The 25,158-nt window shown below is 41.7% G+C and overlaps 2 protein-coding genes and 1 long non-coding RNA gene across 11 annotated transcripts in view; 1 reads left to right on the top strand and 2 right to left on the bottom strand.

Annotated features, from left to right (window-relative positions):
- Positions 1–25,158, bottom strand: part of LOC110990123 (uncharacterized) — a 184,459-nt gene that overhangs the window by 48,840 nt on the left and 110,461 nt on the right. For 8 of the 9 annotated variants that reach the window (XM_087131747.1, XM_087131746.1, XM_087131750.1 and 5 more), the window contains 2 exons: positions 22,948–23,004; positions 6,450–7,025 (listed from right to left, as the gene is read on the bottom strand). In XM_087131747.1, the coding sequence (XP_086987873.1) occupies positions 6,450–7,025; positions 22,948–23,004 (633 nt within the window). Of the gene's footprint in view, positions 1–3,935; positions 4,908–6,449; positions 7,026–22,947; positions 23,005–25,158 lie in introns of those variants that run through there. The other variant, XM_087131751.1, reaches the window with a different exon arrangement.
- Positions 16,735–18,151, top strand: LOC110990124 (uncharacterized). Its single transcript, XM_087131744.1, has one exon. The coding sequence runs from the start codon at positions 16,850–16,852 to the stop codon at positions 18,149–18,151; it is 1,302 nt and encodes a 433-aa protein (XP_086987870.1). The 5' UTR covers positions 16,735–16,849.
- On the bottom strand, positions 18,894–20,735 carry LOC147795508 (uncharacterized). The gene is made up of 2 exons (XR_015423789.1): positions 20,338–20,735; positions 18,894–19,794 (listed from the first exon to the last, which is right to left on the bottom strand). It is a non-coding gene; the product is annotated as an uncharacterized LOC147795508 (long non-coding RNA).

Below are 25,158 nucleotides of genomic sequence, written 5' to 3'. Positions count from 1 at the left end.
ATGGACAATAAAGACACGGCTAGCTTACTCTGGAGTTACATGAAATTTGGACGCAAACACAATCCAATGCAAGCACCGTTTCATTGGTTGTCATTCCCTCAAAATACAGTTTAGTCCTATTTGAAAAGTTGCGATCGTCATCAATTTCTGTCAAAATGTCAACTTAAGAACACCTCGAAGATATCTAAAATAACAACTTACCTTTATTTAGAGGTATGTAAGATTAGAAGTGAAATGACCCAATTGTGAACATTTTCAGATGATTTCAATAAAGCCGCCAGAATCTCACAACTTCTGGCAAATGATCCTGAATTTTGCGAACGTCATTTAAAAACCTGTCCGTCCATACAAACCCATAATATTCGCGAAAAAGGAACTCGGGGGTAGTGCGTTGACTGTTTCGCCAGTTCATTCAATCCATGTGCCTTTTTTTCTTCCGACACCAATGTCGTGAAGAACGGGCCCTGACCTGCTCTCGCTTTTACCTGGTTTGTAATAAGCATGTTCAAATAAATCTGTCAAATATATGACGTGCGACAATGAATGGCGTTCACGACTAGAAAATGTTCGCTGGATAGCACACACTATCCCTGAACGGCCAACAACACGTCAAAATCCGTTGTCACATAACGGGCCTTTTTGCTACACAAGAAACAGCGCCATTGCCGAAGCACGTGCTGAGCCGCACGGCCATAACGTTGCCGGACGTCATCACGTGATGGACATACTCTCTAACGTCATAAATTTTGACAGACTGTGAGCGAACGTCATTTCATGATGACGGACAATGATATTGAATGTCATTTTTGACAGACCGAGCATTGACACAATGTGTATAAATTCAAAATTACAAGTCTACTATTCAGTGGAACTGTAATATTGTTCATGCTGAAAACGTATCGAGGGGATTCACGTGTCTATTTTTTTCTCAAGAGCATTAGGGGTGATTGTTGCAGAAATGTGGAATTTTATTATATTTATGATCTATACAATTTGCTGTGTAGTTCCATATTGCAAATGTTCTAATTTCGGCCCGTTCAGTCCATGAATTCAATGTTACTGAGTCGTTGGTGGTTTGGAATATCGCTGACGTAAGTTGATATCTCTGATTGTTTCCCGGTTACTTCTAATTGAACTTTGATGATATTGATTATTTTGTGAAACAAAGGTTTACAGTTTTCTTTTCAAAATCACCCCAACGACACTTCATTATTATGAATATTTTCATTTTACATGTATTATAGCTTTGACAACTAGAACACCTATTGCTAGTCTTGTGAAAGAGAAAATGTCCACAAGTAACAATTAAATTTAACAATTTTTATCATGCTGGCCATACTTCCTTTTTTATGAGTATAAAAAACATTTTTCATAGCCATTGGTCATTAAGACATAGTAGAAACCAACTCATGAATATGAACGCACACCTGAGGTTTTGTGACGATTGAGTTCCTAGGGACTGTGTTTTATAAATCTAATGGGAATCGACTGTACATGCATGCTAATTACAGGCAGTCATATGGCCCATAAAGTCCTTTAAGCCATGTCAACTGAAGAAGCTTTGCTCCGATGTTTGTATCGGATTTTTCATTGGTTGTAGCATTTTGTCGTCAGGCGACAAGCCTGTATCACGTGCAACGCCCCAGACATTCCCACGCTCTGTATTTGGCAAAGGGCCTACCTTATCCCGCCAAGGATCTTGGGATAACGACGGCTGTTTACTGAGCAAGGGGTCTACTTCCACCCTCAAGACCATTGCTAAATAAATCGTGTGAAAGGGCCCGGGGAGGCCTTCATTATTTTGTGTTGTAGACTAATTGCCAGACAGTCACAAACCTCACTTTTCTATCATTGTATTATGAAAACGTCAGGAAGTCGGTCATATTTCATTAGAAATAATTTGAACTAAATCTGCAGTCGCCCGGCAGTTGAACGTGCCGGGTGCGGGGGTGGTAGTAGCATGGAATAAGCGGTCACGGTTGACTCGGAAACACATTGAGAAGTTTCAATTGTGACAAACAAATGGATAAAATCATCATGATTCGATATACACTGGAAGTGTGATTCATCCATGATCAGTGTTGTTGAAGCTATAGTGATGCAAAATGTCCACTGGTAATCTGTCCGTCCCCGGCCCGAGGCACCTGCCACTGCAAAGTCTACTAAAAGGTGCGCTGACTGAGCTCCTTGAAGCGACAGCACGAAAAATGACCCACCATCCTTTTTCTTTGAAAGCGGAAATCTTTTTCATTGAAAAGGGGTGAAATCTAGAAGTATATGCTGTGATCAACTCTCTGCTTTTGGGGCTTCTATCTTAAAAGCATTTTTGATAGGCGTATTAGCCGGCATGCAGGGGAAAGCACCCCAGTCTATTTTTGGACTGAGACTGGTGAGGCTGCGATTCATTTTTGGAGGGGGGGGGAATTGACAGAAAAAAGGCAAAAATGAACTGAAAGATGGACAGATGGGCAAATATTTTTCGCAAAGGCGAGTCCGTATGCCTGGCCTATGCCTATGAACGTTATGACCAAAAGGGGTCCTATTTTCCCGAGACAGCGGATGGATCCTATTTGTAAAATGGCTGCATGCTGGCTAGAGAAGTACCACTTTTCGATAGGTATCGGCCTTTCTTTTCATTGAAAATGTAATTGACTGTGCCCCCTCCCCCAGGAATGGACCAATGAAGGACAACTTATGTGGAGACGGGAGGATTAAATATTTTGTGGGGTTGGATGCTCGGGGATAAAAATGAATGGTCCGATGATGTCGGGCAAAAATAGTAGCTTTTGGAAAGAAATGCGGAATGAATATTTTGGAGGGTCAGACGATAGTGAAAAAAATGAATGTTCCAACGATGTAGTGGCCACGTGGTCCAGGCTTGAGATAAAGAAATGTGGAGACGGATTAGATAAATATTTTTGGGGAGGGTGGGACGTAAGTAAAAAATAATATTCCAACGCTGTCTGGCAAAATTAATAACCACAGTCCAGGTTTATGGATGAAAAAAATACGGGGACGGGAGGAATAATATTTTTGGTAGGTATGCTTGTGAAAAATGTGAAGTCGCGGACCGGATTCCAAATATCAAACGATCAAGCGGTCCGGGTTTTGAATAAAGCTCCCCCGAAGTCACCCTAAAAATCCATTACGAAATATCAACTTCAACTACTTGTTCCAGGTTTTGGATAAAGAAATGCGGGTATGTGGAAACGGGAGGAGTAAATACTCTGGGGGGGGTGGGACACTCCAGGAAAAAAAATGAATGGTCCGACAATGTCAGGCAAAAATAGTATAGCCACGTGGTCCAGCATTTGGATAAAGAAATGCGGAGACAGGGGAATAAATGGTTTTGGAGGGTAGGGCGCAGATAAAAAAAGTAATACTCCAATGCAGTCCGGCAGAATTAATAACCATGCACGTGGTCCATGTTTGGGAAAAAAAAAATTGCGGAGACGGGTGGAATAAAATATTTTCGGAAGGTAACTGCCAAATGTGCCATCGCGGCCCCCAGCACACAAAGAACAAAATTAAACGATCACACGGTCCAAGTTTTGAATAAAGCTCACCCAAAGTGCCACTAAAAAAAATCCATTGCGAAATATTAACCTTAACCACTTGCTCCATGTTTTGGATAATGAAATGAGCATATGCGGAGACAGGAAAAGTTAATATTTTGTAGGGTCAGGCGCTCGGGGGGGGGGAAACAAATGGTCCAACGAAGTCAGTCAAAAAGAGTAGCCACGTGGTCTAGGTTTGGGATAAAAATAAAGTCATAGACCTCATTTTTACGTTAAAGTAAAATTCACATACCTGAAAAAAAGCACATATACATACACAGACTACAGAGATCAAGTTCTGCAAATTATTAAATGTGCAAAAATAGCGAATGTAAGTTTGTAGGTAGCAAAAAATACAAGCAATTTTACGCAAAAGGGTTGTTCAGACGACAATTTGTTTTATTTATTCAATCATTAATTCTTTGGGGGAACTGCCTATAAATCATAGAAGAGGTATTTTTTAACCTGAGCAAAACAAATGACACTAAATCGACCAAGCTAATTAATGGCAAAAGGAATTTAAACATGATGCCTATTTTGCAAAAGAAAGTCTCCAAAATACACTTCATTCGGGAAAACATGGAGAGAAAAGACCAATCCAGAAAATTTGCTTTTTCTTGATGTTTGAAGTGATCGCAACTACTGTACATGTAGGAAAAATCGGAACATTATACAACATAGTCTTTGTTCCAAGACGTTACTACAATTTGCGTTTGTGTACAGGTATAGTATACACTTTCTTTAATCAACAGAGGGTGCTGGTGCTAGGCTGTTTGTAGAACAGATGAACCTAGAAGTAACGTCCTTGCTAATCTGGCAAGCGGGGGCGTAGCAGGAATATGGTAATCGCGTACTGATTGTTCACATAAGCAAAGAATGGCGGTAGATTATGCAAATACATAGCCGGTCAATCTAGCCATAACGCAGCCGAGTTTGGTCTGATATACTGGCTGTCAGTGAGCTGACCGTGGCATGGTAACATGTTCGTTCCAAATATTTCTTGTTGAGGAGCTCATTTGTAGCTGACAGTGACTGTAAATTTGTACTTGATGGTGACAGATGTCGCATAAATCGTTTTTATCTATCTCGGTATAAAGTCATAGGCCAATAATACTTAAAAAAATTGAAATTTCCTAAGCTGGTTTGCACGTTATTAACATGTTGCCAATGCCGGACCGCTCGCAAAAGCTGACGCCATGCCAAAAGCGAAGAAGTCAAGCAGCTCGATGAGACTGTCCACACCGGCCGTATACAGTGCGACCCGTCAACCCCATGCCTATCGCCGCTACTGTCACCTACTGAAGTGCCACTGAAACACGGTTGCGTTGCCGTTGTCTCCCAGAACGTGACCTACGCACAGTAAAAAGGCTAATGCTAATGGCTAGCTTCAAACTTGCTGCACGCACGATTTCGTCATTGCGAATATAAAATGAGCTAGGTGATTGGTTCCCCAGGAAAGCCGGGGGAGATTTTGCCGAAATGCAAAGAAAAATTTAAACACCGCCTGCCAGAATCACCAAGACTTTTGGCACCGGTCTGGCTAGCAGCTGGTAGGGTGTCAAATAGCGCCCTCTGGAGTGCTGAAAGTCACAGACCGGGAGCGTGTTGCACAAATAACGCCAATACAGTCTTGGAACCAAGACTATATATAACACAGAATTCAATCTAAACTGATGAAGCTCTTGGACCTTCTTTCATTAAAAAGCTGACTCCTTGGGGTATTGGCGCGTGAATACACAGGCCATGCTCATTATTGTTGCATACACAATGGCAGGTAACCAATGACTGGGAATTTACGACCTACAAGCCTGGGTAGTGGGACAATGAAAGACAATGTTTGGGGTCGGCTAGATCAGACACCTTGTTTGTCGTTTTCTATGACTACGGTGAACGAAAGGAAGGAGTTTATGACCAAAGCCTGACCGAAGACTGTTTACTATTCAGATAAGAAGCTGTAGTGAATTCCTGAACAGCTTTAGCGCTGCAGTCTTGCCCTAGCTTTTTTTTAAGAGGTCGGTTAATCCCCCTTTTTGTTCAGACCTGCGGCTTTTATAATTGAATTCAATGGACAGGGTAGGGCTCTTCATTCCAGCAAAGTGTTATAAAAGCTTAGTGCATGCAGAATGCACCACACACACTCCTTCGCTGTGCAGCCGAGCTTCTATAAGTCACTGGTCCACTACTTCATCTAGCAGCCATTTTTCTTAGTTCAACTTGTGTCCAGATGCGGGGATAGGATCTGATTAGGCAGTGTTTTCTCCTTACGGTGACTGTTCCCGCGGAAGGACACATTTCCTTAATATTCATTATTGTATATATTAAATCTTCACTATTTCGTCGAGTCAAGAAGCGGCTGGAGAAGACCGAGACTCAAGTTTTTCCTTTAGGGGTAATTATTTCTATCTTTATTTAATTAAATTAGAGACCAAACCTCTAAAAAGCTTACGTTTTTCGTTTCAACGTGTCGATAAGTATCGGGCAGATTATAGGTAACCATGGTTTTATAGTATACCGGGAACTATTTACTGTGGCGAGTACTGTATGTATAAATGTACGTACGTGTACTAACGTATATTGTGTGTACATGTATATGAATATCAGCGTTCAGTATGCACTCACAATCTACTCTGCCATGCCGCATGGGTGCTCTGTGTGTGAGTCGCCTGGTGCTTAATACCGTGAAAGTGGCAGGTCATCATGGTCATGGAAAATCAGTCCCAAACCGAAGGGGTTAAAGTTCATATATGTTACCTACATGTACATCTGCAATAAATGATGTTTTGAAACAGCATGTTTGTCTGCTGAAAAACACATCTTTAGTTCCGTTCTTTTTTCTTTGTTCTATTATCGTCTATCACAAGCCCTGACACTGAAGGGGTAACTGGGACTTACCATGTTTTCTGAGATCGCTGGTGTTCCTTGGCAGCTTTGAGTGCTTTGCTTGCTCTACATGTAACTCCCTCGCTTGCTTTGACTCCCTCGCCTGCTTTGACTTCCTCAGCTGCCGCGACCCTTTCGCCTGCTCCAACTCCCTCTCCTGCTCCGACTCACTCTCCTGCTCCGACTCACTCTCCTGCTGCGACTTCCTTGCCTGCTCTGACTCCCTCGCCTGCTCTGACTCCCTCGCCTGCTTTGACTCCCTCGCCTGCTTTGACTCCCTCGCCTGCTTTGACTCCCTCGCCTGCTTTGACTTCCTCAGCTGCCGCGACCCTTTCGCCTGCTCCAACTCCCTCTCCTGCTCCGACTCACTCTCCTGCTGCGACTTCCTTGCCTGCTTTGACTCCCTCGCCTGCTTTGACTCCCTCGCCTGCTTTGACTTCCTCAGCTGCCGCGACCCTTTCGCCTGCTCCAACTCACTCTCCTGCTCCGACTCACTTTCCTGCTGCGACTTCCTTGCCTGCTTTGACTCCCTCGCCTGCTTTGACTCCCTCGCCTGCTTTGACTTCCTCAGCTGCTGCTCATAACCATCTAAAATTCAGAAAGGGGAGGTTCACATGTATTTAGATCCACTCACTACTCCTAAAATGCAAAAATGGGGCCCCCATGTATTTGGATCTTTTCACGACCCTCTTGAAAAAAGGGAGGGATATGTCACTTTTTTTTTATTCAATTGCCCTTAAATTCTCAAAGAGGAATTATATTTAGATTTGTTTATGCCCTTCCCCTACAAAATTCTGAGACCAGCTGTCAAGTTGTTTCTATTCAGGACACACTGATATTTCAAAAAGGGGCAGTTACATTTGTACATGTGTTCACATCCATTCACAACCCCCAACATTTGAAAGGGTAGAGATGGGGGTATCTCATGTAATAAAAGTAATTTGTGCATCAAGACAGCGCCCACGCGTAATGTTCGAAGTATAGATTCCAATTGGAATGCGTGTCAAGACAGCACAAGCGTAATGTTCAAACAATTTTAACTGGTAATGGCACCCTCTTACCAGATTGTCAAATCTCATTATCCAACTTAAGGTGGTGGTGTCTGACGCGGATCATAATACTGCTGCCACGAAAACCTCGATTTACCCTTGTTACCGAGGAAGAAATCGGGGAAATAGTTCTTGGGAAAGATTCACAATTAACTACACTGAAAAGTTTAATTTCTCTATTTTTGGACATAGGTGTGTTACAAAACACATGGGGACTGGCATAATTCGGTCACTAGTGAACGACTATGTGCCCCTCAGGCCTGTGAGTGACCAGAAGAGGGTCCTATTACATTTCAGAAAATTTTGCAACTTCGAAAGGTCATTAGGATAGCACAGCTGTTTTATTCCCAACTCTTAAAATGGAATCATAAACAAGTGACCCTAAAGTATAAACCGTGTGAAAGCTTTTTACTGCATATTGTGTTAGCTGTTACAAACGTTACAGTTTTGGACACAACTTTTTGCATGCCTTTACATTCATTGAAAAGTCTGTAAGTTTAAGCACACAGACCAATCTACCTACAGATTGAAATGTTAAATTATAATAAAGTTGAATTTAGTGAAACAGATGAAACATACACCCTCCGGAGCCATGATTGTGACAGACATTACATTTGTAGTGTTACGGACATTACAGATTTGTCCACATTCATTAAGTAGTAGTGGTCACTTACTTGTAGTAATATTGTTTATTCTTTTCACCTGGATGGTAATTTACACTTATTTAACTCATAATACATTTTACTTCGTAAATTGAAGTCACTTGGATGTTCTGAAATTGCACTTAAGTGGTTTACGAGTTACTTATCTAAGCAGAGATGAGTTTGTGTTAATAAGGAATTCTCCAACCCACTTTGTATTGCTAGTCGAATGCCACAGCCCACAGGGGTCCATTTTGGGGCTGCTGTTGTTTTCTGTATATGTTAATTCAATGACAAACTCTATTAAAGATGTTATTGTGGATATACATGTATGCAGTCAAAACAATACTTACGATTTTTATGGTAAAACAAGTGTATATATTGAAAGGAAATTTCTTCCGCACTTCAAGAACTAACTAATTGGCTGAATGAACATCGTCTAGTGTTGAATTACGAGAAAATAAATGTAATGATTATAGCATCAGACATCAGTTGAACAGTATCCAAAACTTTGAGGTGGAAGTAAATGGTCATGTACTTAACCACTTCCTGCCGGGGACTCCGGGATTGGAGACTTATGGTTTATATGCGTGGCCGGGGTCCCCGAACTCGGACAAAGGAAACAGGGCCCTGTAACAAAAGACCGTACTCCAAACAAAAGACCAGGCTGCTGGGCATTACCAACATTTTTCACTCTCAAAAGTGGTGATAATCCAGCCTTGTTTTGAAACCCTATACCAGGCTTTGGGGCATTGAGAGCGAGCGGATTACCACCAGGGACAAAAGCGCTCCACCACTTAAGCGATGAGCCACACAGCACCGCTGCACGCTAATCTGGCCCCTATTGAAAAGAGGTCAGCAGTGCACTGAGCCAGGTTCCTGAACAAAAGACAGTTATATAACACCGCACAGTCTGGGCTCTGTTTACAAGGCTGCAGACCTGGCTGAAATACTCTAAAACTATAGTTTTACTTTAATTTTACTATTTTCATTTTTTTTATGCAGGGCCCAATGGAAGGCCACAAACTACCTGTTTACCTGAAAAAATTACTTTTGTTGCACAATCATCTTGGCACTTCATGAGTTTTTGCAGGAAACGATTTAGTAATATAAGCATGCACTGTACCTGACTCGTCAACACATTCTGATGAAGGATAGTACATGTTATCATCATCAGCCAAGTGTTGTAGTCAAGGCGAAACCTCCGAAGCCAAGGCCAGAGGCCACAGCCCCGAGGAGAATTCGCAGACATTTTCTCAAATTTGATGACATAAGCTACACGGTAGTACATGTACTTAGAGCATAGAAAGAGCAAGGAACTGGAACCAATGTAAGGCAAAGTGAAAAAATATACATGCATTAGCGTCCCTGCCCGCCGCTTCCTTTTTAGAGGCTGGATCCTTTTTAAAGAATTTAAAAAAAAAAAGTTAAAAACCAAAGAAAAAAACCCCAATCCTTTTCCAAAATCGGTAGGAAAAGATCGCATTTCAACCTTTAAAAAGCTGATGTCAAATCCTGAGTCCAATTGGGGTCCATTTAAAAAAAGAAAGCTGGCAGCCATCTTAAAAATTAGGCCAACCCGTTAAAAAAGGCCTTCTCCTTCCTTTTTTTTCCCAATGAGGGAGGATGCTAAACCAGGTTTGTTTTTATTGTGCCTAAACGTACGAGACTCATGTCGTCAGGCAACATCAGGAAAAAAACGCACATGTGGTGCCACACGTGTGTGCTTTAGTTCCCTGTGCCGTAACACTCATTCATGGCTAACTTTGGCGGACAGGAAACCAGGCTATGGTGGGAGTTAAACTGGTTTTCGAACAAGATGCCCAATGTGCATTGCGGACTGAGTTATGTGCAACACTGCAATGCCTATCAACCTATATGTCCCAATTCCATTCCCAGCTATGTTTTGGTGCCTACTTTTTGCTTTAATAAAATTTAATCCTGTTGATTATATGAAGACACAAGTTGGAATACTGCCGTTTATAGCTTGCCTCTCAGTGGCTCGGAACAAAGAAGTACATGTACATGTAGGAGGCAAAGCCAAAGCAAAGGTTTTAAAAATCAACTTTGACGTGTGATATTTTATTATATTTTAATTCACCGAGGAGGAATGAAAAGACTCAAGGAACCCAAGAAAAGAATCTTGCAACTAGACACTACTGTTATGTTAATGTATCATCTTAATGAAGGTTGGTAACTGTAAAAATGATTTTAAAAAAAAACACACTTTTGATTGAAGAAACATGTTGAATTGTAGGAAAAATTGGGCAACCTCGAGCCGGCCTCGACAAATTAGGAGGTCTCCGAGGCCAAGGCCAAGGCATTGCCCTTAGTGGCCGATGCCATGAAAATCTACCTCGAGGCCGGCCTTGAGGCCGAGGCCGGCAATCGAGGACTCCAACACTGATCATCACTACTGTCAGTTTCATCTGAGTAAATAAAAAACACATGAAACTAGAGGTTTGCTTCTGTTTGAACAGAATTCAAGGCTTTTCCGATTTTCCAGGATGACACATTTGTGACAAGGGTAAAATGTAAATGTGTATGTGCTATGTTTCAAGGCATCAGATTACCACAGGGCTTTGAGTACATGTACAGTATGGTATTGCAAGGGTAATGAGACAGGCCTCAAAACTTTCTACTGACATGATGTTGCTAGGCAATTGAATACCCAAGGCGACATTGCATTTTAAAGGACTACCAATGGATGGATTCAAGGCATCAGATTACCACGGGGCTTTGAGTACATTTACTGTACTGGTACGGCAAGGACAATGAGTACATAGGCCTGCATACTTTCCACGACATGATGTTGCTAGGCAACTGAATATCCATGGCGACAGTACATTTTACAGGGGCTGCTGATGGCTGATTCACTGCAACTGATTACCACCAGACTTAGAGTATGGGTATTGTAGAAGTAATGACGAAGGTCTTAAGTATACCGACGTGGTGTTGCTAGACAACTGTATATCCATGATGACAGTGCATTTTAAAGGGGCGACTCATGCATGTCTTTCAAACAGACAATTATTCAAAGAAAAACTCCAAAACTTCCATTTGTGACCGGCTCTGCAAGAAAGGGTATGAAGTTGGAATTTTTTGTTTCATCTAATGGGCTATTCTATGTGGATTTTTTTGGTATGTTTTACATACCATTGACATCTCCACTCTCAAAAATCGTCATCAGGAATGATGGTTTTGACTAATAAAGATTACAGAAACATGTTTTTGTGTCTATTGTTTTCATGTGTGTCCATTGCTGCCCAAAAGTTTAAGCAGCAGTTTCTCCGTAAGACATTTTCATGTAAATGATATGTATGCAAACTGTGATTATCTTTGGAATGCAAGGTGGTATAGAGCTCCAACATACACTAAATTGAAGCTTATGATACGGCCTTTCCATCTATATGCATCATGCAATTTTGATTTTTTTTTCTGACTTAATACCCATTTTTGGAGCTCCGGACACATTTTTAGATTTCTTTATTTCAATCAATTACGCTCCACTTTTTGTATTCTCAATCAAAAAAGGCTGATGCTGAGATTTGGTGTTTTAATTCCCAAACATTAGAAATGCCAGTAAAATGTTTCAGGGGTACTGTGTGGGCTGCTGCACATTGCGTTTTATCGTCAGTATGTGCTGCTAGTCAACTGGACAACTGAATTTATTCTCAAATGTCGCCTTGGGTAATAACAATAACAATAATGGACATTTATATTGCACCGGTATCCATCATGGGTAGATGCTCATGGTGCTTACTATTATTATCCCTGCTCAGTGGGCCCAATGAAACATTCTAAATACATGTACCATTTCAGCTCCCTGAGGAGTATACAGCCCCATGCTGCCTAATAGACACAAAGGGGCTAATTCAATCACAGTAACCATCATAGCCCTCACAGGTACCCATTTACACCTGGGTGGAGAAAGACAAAGTGCCTTGTCCAAGGGCACATCATAGAGCTACATGTATATTAAATAGACCGATCCAGTAAGCCACCCCCTGACAAAGTGACCAATCACAGCACGTAATTTGAAGTCCGACATTTAGTCGCCATTTTGTCCGACAAACTCTCTTTAATTTCCTATACTTTACCGCACACTTTTTGTTAATTTTACACTTGCTTTGCTTGTACACTGTGATGAAAAATGCCCCCAGGTTTTCACCACAGTCTCGGTCAAGCGGTGTTCCTCTGCTAATTGCATATCGGGTTCCCGATGTCCTGAGAAAAGAGGAAAGGTAGTTTGGGGAAACTTTCTAAGCCAAAGACGGACAGGGAAAAGTGTTTCCGGTGGCTGGCGGCGTGCGGCTGTTGCAAAGCAACGTGTGTTCAAAAGTATGTTCACAAAAACAAACGGAAAACAAATGGGCCTACCCCATCTCCTTTGCCGCCTTTAATAGTTATTTTGACTTCCATTAAAGACTTGCAGTTAGGCTAGCTAGGCATGAATGTTGTCACTTTTCGCCATGCATCTTCATTTTGAAACCTGCGTTGTGTGAAAATGTATACAGTGCGTATCGTGAACAGCACTGTATTGTACACTGGACACTGTACTACCCCCACTGAGCACAGAGCAAAAATGCCAAGCATGTGCGTGAGACATCGATTGCACGCGTGTCACCTGGCCGTTGCTATAGTATGTGTGGCTTAATGGATCGGTCTATTACTACAGGGTGTCCCAGAAAAAAAGGCAACAGTTAGTAAAATCCTGTTTGTGGGGAAACCTAATATCACACCATATAAAATTAGTTATTGCTATATTTGTCAGAACATCAGCTTCATTTTGATACCACTTACATCTTGGTACGGTTCCGGATCGTTGCACAATTACGTTGCACAAGTAAAAACTAATAGTCCGACACTGTCCGGCCAAACTTATAACAACATGGTCCAGGGTTTTAGATGAAAAATAATTCAGAGACGGGAGAAATAAAAAATTTTAGGCAGATTAAAATGCTCGTGAAAAAAATTGATGTGACGTCGCAGGCGCAGGCCATACACCAAAAAATCAAACGATCATGCAGTCCAGGTTTTGTATACAGCTGGTGTCTTTGTGAGGCCACCGTAGACATAGATTGATGGACTGCATCTGTGATGGATGTCACCCACAAGTGTAGGAATGCTCTTTTAGACCAATATGTTACCATAGCAATGCAGTGTAAGTTCACAAACTGGAGAAAACTGCCCAAATCCACTTCTACGGTGGCCTCACACAGACACAACTCGTGACTTTCAAATGCCTTTTCTTGAAGATGGCATCAGTTAATATGGCAACAATGGACCAGGTCTGTCAATAAGATGATAACCTCTGTACTCCAGTTTGTTAAAGTGTATTATGCTTAACCAAAGCAAAGTTATTCCACTTCAAACATGTGGCTAGTAACAAATTTTATCTGAGTATCTATATTCAGACAAAATTCCACATTAAAAGATTATTTTTTATTGCTAGAGATGAGCTACTGCTTGACCGTCAGCAACCATTGTCTCACAATGGCATTTACAGCCTGGGAAACACAAAAAAGGATTTACGTAGGATGACACATTATTTGCTCTAGCGCATGTGCGTGGCAGAGCTACTTAAGTGGGCACCATGTCATTCTATACCGCCCTCTGTCGGATCAGAAATTCCATGGGATACGATCGCGCATGTGCAAACCAGTAGCAAACGTACACTCGCAGAACCAGACAGCAGCAAATAAATTGCTCCAAGAAAGTACCGAAAACTTACCGTTTTCTGCAGGGATTGGAATCAATCCTGTTTCACGTATGGTGAAGAACAATAGTGACCACAGTGCTGCCAATGACGCACAAAAACAAGATTCGACGAAAGTGGGGGAAGACAAGGTCAATCCCGGGTCGAAAGAGAATGTGACCAGCAGAAAGATGACGTACTCGTCCACACGTAAAAAATTGGCGGCAACCAGCCACCAGTCATCCAAATCTGGTCCGGGCAACACAGAACTCGTCAAAACATTGAGCCAGCTGCCCAAAACCATGCTGGACCTGAAAGTTGAGATGTGTAACATTAAACAAACTCAACAGGAATTGGAAAATGAGCATGATCTCCCTCATTCTGCGTTACCCCATCCGGACCATTTTTATCCGCCTCATGACATGGAATGGGAATATGGCGGTGTTGTTTATCCAGTGGAGGAATACGCGGTGGAGGCGCTGCGATTGGGTGACCATGACGAAGGGTCAAAGGGCACGAGCACTAGCGCCGTAAACATGGCCGACAACGATCACAGTGTCACTGACACAACAGATCATGGCTCTGGCACTGCCCCTGATGTGGATCCGGTTGTAAGCAAATTTGATGAATATCTGGCGGAGTTTATGACTCCAAAGGAAGAGACGTGTGACGCTGTATCTGCGTCATTAGCCAATGGCATGATCAAGATGTTTCAGAAAGGTTTGGACTACGAACTTTTTCACAAGAAATCAGTGGAAATCAAGCGCCCTGAGAATTGTACCGAACTTTGTAGCCAGGTTGAAACCGATGATCTTGTGCACAAGTTGCTGAAACACCAAACCAAAAGATTCAACGAAAGGATGAAATTATCCAAACTTCGGTGTCCAAAGCTGACTGCTGCCTGAAAAACATGTAGATAAGGAGGACAGCAGTGCTGTTCCAAGTGCCAGCATCGTCAATGAGTTAACCGCAATGGGCATGACAGGACCCGCCATGTTGGGTCACAGTTTCCACAACATTTGCCTACGCAGCGCCACAGGGAGGTGCAGAAACCAGAACTGTCTTGGTGTTATGAGAATCTGTTCTCATCTGACGTAGAGCACAATGCCTACTTATATGGTGGAAACCAGAATGTGGAAAAGCAGATAAAGGACATTGGGGAATCCCACAAGACAGTTAGCCAGCTGCGGCCAGGCAAATCTTCCTATACACATACCTGAGGAGCCTATCGCTACCCCCATTACAGCAGGGGAGGATTTTTTCCTCGCGGGCACTATGGCCCAGGTCCTATCCGTAGGACTAGAGGTGGTCGGCCATACACTCCATATCCATCATATCCTACAAGTAGCGTTGCCAGTGGTGGTAGACGATCTGGAGGTGGGCAATCTAAAGGTGCACGTCCAGCTTTCACTGCATCTCAAGCCCCGCCCAAAAGTGAGATAGGCCCAAATGTTGCTTCTCCTTTGCCAGATAATGTGGCATGCATCAATTGAATCTGAGCACAAATCTATTCCATTCCGTGCTGGTAGATTTGGCCAGTTCATTCACAAATGGAGTAATATTACTTCGGATAGTGACATTTTGCAGACTGTTTCAGGCTGCACAATTGAATTTACAGATGGAAATCTGCCAATTTGTAACTTTAATCAGCAGCAAAGTCAGATTGTAGATGAAGAAATCCAGAACCTAATTAACAAAGGTGTCCTGGAAAAGGCTGTCCATGAAAATGGTGAATTTTTATCCAGCATTTTTCTAGTGCCCAAGAAAAATGGCACGCATAGGCTTATTCTGAATTTGAAGCAGTTCAACACCAATGTTGAGTATCACCATTTTAAGATGGAGACATTTGATATTGCTCTAAAGTTGATCTTTAAAGGATGCTATATGGCACTGATTGACTTGAAAGATGCATACTATGGTGTTCCAGCACACAGAAATTTCAGGGAATTCCTTAAATCTGTCTGGAGAGACTCCCTGCTCCAGTTTACTTGCCTACCTAATGGACTTTCTTGTGCACCTCGAAAGTATACAAAATTGATGAAACAGTGTATGCCTTCTTACAAATGGGACATAGTGTCACAGGTTTTTTGATGACATGCTAATAGTAGCAGGTACTGAAGCAGACTTGATTTCCTCTGTAATATTTGTTTTGAGAACCCTACTGGAACTAGACTTTGTGATTAACTGGGACAAATCAGTCCTGAGGCCATGCAAACAAATACCCCAGCTGGGATTTGTAATCGACTCAGATTCAATGAATGTTACATTGCCCACTGACAAACTTAAACATGTAGTCACCCTATGCAAGGACTTGGCTGACAAACAGATGGATCTTTTAGGAGTGTGGCTAAAGTAATAGGTAGCCTTGTTGCCTCCTTTCCTGCTGTGCAGGTGGGTCCACTTAAATACAGAGATTTGGAACAAGCCAAAGATGAAGCATTGAGACTGAGTGCAGGGGACTTTGACTCTCAAATGACTATCACTGAAGCCATGAAAGCAGAATTACATTGGTGGGCAGATAATTTACCTTGTCAAGCAAGTCCTATCATAAGATGCAATGCCGATATAACCCTTACGCCTCAGACGCCTCATTGGAAGGATGGGGTGGTACATGTGGGGATGAGCACTTTGGGGACAGATGGAATGATGCAGAGAAACTATCACACATAAATTACCTTGAATTGTTGGGGGCCTTCTTTGTTCTAAAGACTTGTGCACATAACATCAGTGGAAAAGCTGTGTCGTTGTTGCTGGACACAACAGCCATTGCTTACTTAAATCACATGGGCGGTAGGAAACCCGAACTCAATAATCTGGCCAGAAAGATATGGGAGTGGTGCTTTTCCAAAGGTATTTGGCTTTCTGCCTCCCATTTGCCTGTAACAAAGAATGTCCAGGCTTATTTCGAGAGCAGGCATTTCAGTGATAGGTGTGAGTGGTCACTGCATAAGGAGGTTTTCAACACATTAGTATTAGTTTTTGGTAGTCCAGAGCTTGACCTTTTCGCATTAACTTCAAGGTTCAATGCAAAATGCAGTCGTTATGTTGCATGGCAGAGGGACCCCAAAGCACTGTTTATTGACGCTTTCTCAAAGTCCTGGTGTGACTTTTATGCATATATTTTCCTCCTTTCAGCCTAATTGGGCGAGTGCTGCAGAAGCCAAGAACAGACCAAGGGATGGCTCTGATGATTGTACCATGTTGGCCCACCCAACCGTGGTTCCCTGTCTTTCTGGAGATGCAACTTTTACTGTTACCCCAAATGGACAAGCTACTGACTCTCAAGTTCAGCAGCAGTCTTCATCCACTGAGAAAGAAGTTGATTCTGATAGCAGGTCGCATATCAGGAAAGCCTCACGAGAGTCAGCACTTTCAGAGCGAGCTACGTCAATCATCCTCAATGCCTGGAAATCTGGAACTCACAAACAATACTTAGTGTACATCCAGAAATGGAATGCATTTTGTTTGCAAGGGCAAAGCGATAGTATTTCACCATCTGTCAATGAAGTAATTGATTTCTTAACCCAATTGTTTGAAGAAGGTCTTGGGTATAGGGCCATAAATACGGCTCGCAGTGCACTTTCACAGTTTGTAATATGCAAAGGGGGTGTTACTACTGGATCTCATCCATGGGTGATCAAGTTTATTAGAGGGGTGTACAACCTCAGGCCTCCTGTGCCTCGTTATCATGATACCTGGGATGCATCCGTCCTCCTCAAGTATTTGAGATTGCTATCGCCAGTAGCGAATTTAACATTAAAAATGTTAACTCTGAAAACAGTGACATTGGCATCGCTTTTAATAGCGGCTAGGGCTCAAACCCTCAATGTACTTGATCTGACAAACATGGCAAAGAAACCATCCAAATTCACCTTTCTGGTAAGAATGTCAGATCTTAAGCAAAGTAAACAAGGATATACCCCTCCTGTCCTTGAGTTCAAAGCATGCCCAGTTGATCAAGGCCTTTGTATCTACACTGCACTCTCAGAGTACATTGAGAGAACCCACACTCTTAGGAAAGAGGAGTCAAAATTGTTTGTCAGCTACAAGAAGCCTCACAAAAGAGTAACGGCAGCAACAATCAGCAATTGGATCAAAACCTCTATTTCCAAGGCGGGGATCGATATTTCCAGATACAAACCCCTCAGTGTTCGATCAGCATCCACATCAAAGGCATTGTCATCTGGGGCATATCTTGAGCAGATCCTCAAAACAGCAGGTTGGAGCAGTGCCAAGACATTTGCCAAATACTACAATGAGGCCATAAAACCCCAGGAAACCATGGGCGAGCGAGTGGTAACTGCTGCTTCATCAAGACATATGTAGTCTTTGTCTTAAGTGTTAAACATGACGGCTACATTCTCCCAGAGTAAATCTAATGGATAATTTGGCAATTATGCTACATGGTTCAAATTCTAGTTGGTTGTCCCAGTTGGTCTGCCCAAAGTTTTGCCATTAATAGCAGTACGTGTTGGGCACAGTGATTATCTCACAGACTGTGCTGCTTAATATCCATTGGTACTATTTTAATCTAGTCTAAGATTAACCGTACACATGTGTGTAAGGACACAATACTGGCTAACAAAAATGGGACACATAGGTAAAAATTCAATCTAGTGAAAGGTGTTTAATTTACTTTTAAATTATGAGAATGGACCACCCTCTATCAGAAAATAGCAATGGGAAGATAATCGGCCCAAGAAATTTTCTTCCATGCAGTGCTTTCTGTAGAGGGGGGCCTCATAAGTTAACGTTGGTTACGGTGTCCACTTTGCAGTCAACCATGCAATAATAAAAGTCAAAGAAAAACAATGTGGAGTTGTATTGTTGTGGTTAAGCTTTTCCTCCTTTATGAAAGTCATCTTTAAAAAAAATGTTAATTGTTACTAATTTTACGACATCTTAATAAGGTGGACACCGTAACTAACGTTAACAAGTGTACTTTTTCACACACAACAATTTTAAATGATTTGCAGTTTTTGACAACCAAAGAACAGATACCCTCAATTTCAAAGATCTTTGTCCTGTAGTTTAACGTTTGTAACAAAAATGACACGGACACCAAAAATTTCGAATCAAAGCTAACATTTCATGTGACAAGTTTATTATGACTTGCTTTACTGGAGCCCTCAAGGTAGTTGCCTCACCTTCAGAAAATTGCCTATGTTACTATGTGCAGGTGTTAATACATGCACATGTTTTTTCATTTCTTGAGAGCATCTCTGTGATCTACATATCTGATAAGCCACTTCATCCTATTTTTAGATGCCCTATATGCATGCAAGAAGGTTGCACATGAGCTTCACAGAAGTTGAAATCTTTGACATTGTGAACTTAAGTACATGTATGTATATTTAAATGTGCACCATTTCCAACATTAAACAATTCTGAGGAACAAGTAAATTGAGTCAATGACTATTTTATTTTTCATTCTAATCTTGTTTCTTAAAAACTGTATTTCATTGTGGAGGCTATACACTGACGATCCCATCTGAAGAACATGGCACATCTCATTAAATGAATTTCATTGAATTTATTCAGTTCGTGCCACACTTATCTTTGCTGAAAAACTGATGAACTTTTGACTACAGACCTTAGACAAACCTCTGATGACATACTTAGACAAAACTACTTTTGGCAATAAACGTTTAAAAATACTTATTAGCATGACACTGTATAGTGCATTAATTTTACCTACTTCTTTGCTGTCCAAGTGAAAGTAACGCAAAGATGGATCTGGAATAAGTGAACTTGGATTAACAACACACAGAATGAATTTCCTGTTAACGGTCAGATCTTTTTCCCAAACAAAACTTTGCTTATTTTTATTTGGACGATCCATGCAGTATATAACTGCCAGTTCATCACTAATGATGTGCTTGATGGCACCTGGATACCATGCATCCTCAAATGCGACTACAACTATATCCCCTGCAGTGAGCTGGCGATCGGCAGGCTCTTGTGGGGTCCTGAAATTACAGAAATGGCAACAGGAATGGTTGAAATCGAATAATCTTTGATTTAATTACTACTAAGGCAAGTTCCCCTACTGTGTAAACATCACTTGCCTACGTGTTACATCAACTTTGCTCCATTTAATTTTAATTCACTGCGAACTCGCCCCCATACTATTGAATGACAAATGGGGCAAATTTTAATACGAATGGGGCGAAGTCGAAAGTGCTGGTGTGTAACGAACGTGAAACACTGATGATTTCGTAAACTTGGCAAGGCTATTCTTTAAGTTTGTTCATTTTTGTGATGGACTTTAGCTTAAAAAGTGTAAATTATTTGTCGTTTTGCAATTTCAAGAGGGACTTCAGATGTTTACTATTTTTTTTCTTCCGTTCGTTAAACATGAACACGATTCACACGAAACCATCCAAGCGGTCCGCTACAAAGCCCAAAAATCACCCATTGACTATCCATTAAAATCTTCCCTTTTACAATGCCATCTGACCTCTTTTCACAAAAAAATACAGAAAATAAAATCTATTTAAGTTGATACAAACCTTTTGGCTGCTCTTTTTCCGGATATTGGCTGCTCTTTTCCTGATTGTTGGAGGGAAAGCTGTCGCGCGCAGCAACTTTTTCCGTTTGTTACAAAGAGACGCGAAAGCGGCGCGCGGTGGACACGGTGCTTAAAATAGCTTTATCTCGGAAAAGACGTAATCGAGCCTAAAACAATTGACCTTTAGGTCATCCATGCAGGGTACCATTGCACGTGTACGACCACTAGTCAACCTGCGTTGATCACCAGTTAAAACATGTGGACATTTTACGTCAGTTACAAAGTGGACACGAAAATTATAGCGATCGATGTGTTGATGTTTTCTCATCCTCAAGGGTAATTATGGTCTAGCACACATTTTACACGATGTTTATTAAGCTCATTTCGAATAAAAATGGCTTTTACAGGCAAGGGTGAGGCTTGTACATGATGATTCTGGCCCTTTTCGTCATGGTATGGTGTGGTGGACACAATGTGAAACGAACGTTAACGCAGGTTCAGCTGCCATTTTGGAGCGTGGATTTATTTATTTATTTTTTTTGTAAAGGGCCAAAATATTACTTCATTGGTTTACTCAAAAATATGACCGTTGTGATAAAATACGTGGGCTATAAGTAAAGTAGTTGAGTGCATTAAATTTTGTTCAAGCAATGTCCCATTTTTGGGCGCCATTTTGAACTAAAACTTGCTCTTCAACGTGAATAAAAATTATAGACTCGCATTTACACTGAATTATTTATCTTTATTTATCTCTCAAATACATGTACAACTATAATCTCAAGCAAACATAGCTTGAAAATGGTTACATCATCTGATAAATTAAAGTTTATTTTTTGCATCATGAAAGTTGGCCAGTATTGTGACCTTACACATATATTATGGAGGTGTTATCCAGATGGTTGCTTGAGTATGCAACAGTTTGTCCTTTACGGTTACCATGTGAAGGCAATAAACCAAGTTTCAGGGTTGTTGCATGTACATAATGTATTTCTTTGTCATTTTATTTTTATTAATGGGAGGGTAGCATGGGTCAGTACCAGTTACTTTAAAGTCCCATGGAATTCCTGATCCAACAGAGGGCGGAATAGAATGGAAGAGTTGAACGAGACTTACCTTGGAAGTCGATGTTTAACTGTGATTCTATACCACTCTCTGGCCGGATCAAGGGAATTACATCCTCTCCCTCCCACCCTTCACTATCACAGTTTTCCTTATGTGGCGTAGTATTTGCCACTATTAGTCTAAGGGCAGTTTTAGCTGGAACTGTCCCATGTAGTTGTCTTTAAAGTCTGGTTTTGCGCATGCGCGTGCGATCGTATCCCATGTAATTCCTTTGATCCGGCCAGAGAGCAGTGTAGAATCACAGTTAAAGATCGACTTCCAAGGTAAGTCTCGTTCAACTCTTCAATTTTTTTGGCAAAAATTGAACATCCACAGGCTGTGCTAAAATTCTTCTCGTATTTTTCTTAATATAGGTTTCAACCATAAAATTATTAATTAAAATTAACTTAACTTTAAATTCCATTCTTCGGTGTTGCTGTAGGCCTAAGTTTAAAATTCAAAATTAAAAAGATGTTGATACTATGAAGGACAGACTGATACGAAAGGCACTTAAAGACCAACTATAGACTGTTTAAGCCAGCTCAACCCAGGCAGGCTAACTAACTTAAGACTGTCTTACCAATTAGACCCTGCTATTGCAATGGTCTAATTTAGAGATCGTCTGACAGCGAGGGTTTTAAGACTGGCTAATTGGCATAGACCACTTTAAAAACATTTATTGCAATCTGCTCCAGGGACCCAAGATGTCTAGGTTTTACTGCAATCAATCATGCCTTTCATGGCTTTGACATCCTGAAAAACACCAGCTGGTGTTTGGATGAAAAGCATGGGGTTACGCACAATGAAAGTGGCAATGGAAAATATTAAGGTGGTCCATCAGTGTAAATCCAAAATGGTGGCTTCCCACAGGATTAAGTCTACGGTACACACTGTATCTCTGTATTGCCTTGTCCAACACTGTCGACTGGTTGGGCTGGGCTGTAGTCTGTAGCATGCAGTGCGGCTCAAGCACTGTGCAGCAAGTGTAAAAACACATGTTCACAGAACCTATGGGAACAGCGACACCACGCGGCTTACAGTAACTTGCCTACGGATTCCACCAGCCTGACAGCCTTGTTCTCTCCGTAGCTGACTGATGTTTTGTTTTTCTTTACACTGTCACTGGATTTGCAGCGACGATTTTTATGTAAAAGCGTGTATAAATATTCATTAACTGAGTATTCTATGAAGTAACCAATCATCAACCTCCATTTGGAGGTTGGACCATGGCCCACGTACATGTAAATTGTGTACGCAATGTGCACTCTACAACTCACCAATGAGAGAATGCTTCCTGTAGCCTCATTCGTAATACTGTAATTGGCTAAAAACAAGGCCTGCTACGCAGGGAACAAGGCTGTCGACGGCCTCCATTGCTGTGGCCACTGTATTTGTAAACTGGCTGTTATCGCACTGATTGCGGCCGGCCCCGAACAATTCGACAATGTTGAACAAGGCTAAATCTCTGTACAAAGCATTTGAGAATTAAGCACAAAATTGGTTACATTACCTTGAGGCATCAAGCTGGAGGTAGCATCATCTGGTGGCATGTCACTGTATCCTAACCCTATTCAGGTAACAATTAAAAAAAAAACTGGCTGTCAAAGATGGCAACATTCAGGAAAAGTAAAACAATGCAATTTACTTTGTGGTGAGTTCATGGTGAAGTTGACAAGACGCCAAACATTGACAGGGAATTCATAATGCACTAATACCACTACTATTTCGTGCGGACCTAGTCATGAATATGATATCACCACACTGGTAAGTTCTGCATTAAAATCCTGAAATCAGATGTGCTTTTGAGTCCGGTATCTCTTTTTAACAGCCATGCAGGCATGATTGGAAAATCCAATCTTTACAAGACTTTGTACAGTGTTTTTTTTTCAATTTTCAATGGCACAAGTAGAAAAAAAGAAAATCAGCCGATCCGAGGAAAAGTTGCATGCCTGTCTTTAGCATATCTATCCCTGTACCCCCTTCTCTCTTTCATCGGGTTGGTTACTTTGTATGAGCTAAATTTTCTCTTCCTTATCTGCAATGAAATCAAAGTAATCCTGCATAATGTGAGTATTTCACGGTTCGGTTCAGAACAACACCCATGAGGGGTAAGACCGGACCATAACAAAAATCCAAGAGCCTTGGTTGGCCCGCATGTGTACGCACATTATGGTAATCACGTTTTGCCGCATTAACACATGCTCACGTATATTACATACATGTATATAGCATGTATATATGTATGTAATACAGGCATATGTATGTGTAGGTGTGCATGTACCATCGCATACAATGAAAGTTTTATGTATCTTATACTTGATGCATGTGTATATGCCCACCATGCACAAGTAAGGAGTCAAGAAATTCAAATTAGGCCTAGGCCTACATGTATTAGACTGTTTATGAACACATACATACAAACTGACTACAAAACAGATACTGCATGTAGATGCTGACTAATAAATCATAAATGCAACTGGCATATGCCCCCCAAAATCAGAAAATGACTGGTGTATTGAGTCCAAAAGGGGCTTCAACAGACTGGGCCTACATGTCTGCGCCGCGTAGTGGATCATGTGGTGTCGGCTTTGTACGTCCTGTAGCGGACAGTCATACACCAGACGGCACTTTAGGAGCACCGTAGTAGCTTGCATGTACATGTTTCCATAGAATGCTGGGAAGGGCTAGAGGTCATATTATGTTTATGTTTTTTCCAAGATGGCTGAACGTCGAGGAGATGCACAAAAACAGGTCACATCGTTTCCATTATAATCTGCCCCAATCTTGTCAATCTTTTTTGTATTTCCGTTGTCTCGGGATCCAATCGTAACCTGGGACAACCAGCCCCATTACAATTTGGCGTAGTCGACAGGATTTCGAGGCTGGAATACCGCATTCACGACACAGAGTTTGTATGATGCCCAACATCTTGATTCAGATTGTGTCATGCTAGCGTCTTACCTACAAGATGGCACACTGCCAAATGACCGGAAACAGCAAAAAACAGTCCAGCAGCTGTCGTCAGAGTTCCGACTGGACACAAATGGCATCTTGTTGCACTACACCGACAACTAGTGGTGCATCGTAGTGCCAAAATCTTTATGTCATGACGTTCTGTTAGAGTGTCACTTAAAACCAGCAGCTGGCCACCAGTTACGGACAAAGACACTGCGTCGGTTGAGAGACATCCATCTTTGGTAGAGAGGAATGTTGAAGGACGTCCGTAGCTTCATTCGCAGTTGCAGACAGTGCCAAATGACTAAGCCAGTCTTCCGTAAACCAGCCAGTTTCATGCTATCGACAAGTTCCTCAGAACCCTGGGAAGTCCTAGGAGTGGATGCGATGGGACCTCTTCCAAAGAGCCATGCAGGACATGAGTATTTGTTGGTGGCAGTTGATTAATATAGCAAGTGGGTCGAAATCTTCCCCATGAAGAAGGTGACTGGAAAGAATGTTGCCTACATCCTTGTGCGACAACTATTTAGTCGGTATGGCATGCCTCGATGCTTGCTGTCGGATAACAGTCCACAGTTAATCAGCAGATCTCTTGCCGTAGTTTGTGCTGAATGGGGTGTTTCACAGTCCTTCATTACACCATACCATCCACAGACCAACTGGGTCGAACGTGTCAATAGAAACATTAACCCTAACCCTCCTCAATCTTCCAACAGGTGAAGGATTCAGGAGGGTTAGGGTTAAGAGCATGCTTCAGGCACACACG

The sequence above is a fragment of the Acanthaster planci genome, unplaced genomic scaffold (assembly GCF_054643075.1).
Source record: "Acanthaster planci isolate LZ-2023a unplaced genomic scaffold, COTS_SCS Contig11, whole genome shotgun sequence".
Lineage (NCBI taxonomy): Eukaryota > Metazoa > Echinodermata > Asteroidea > Valvatida > Acanthasteridae > Acanthaster > Acanthaster planci.
This window is presented reverse-complemented; position numbering and strand designations above follow the sequence as displayed.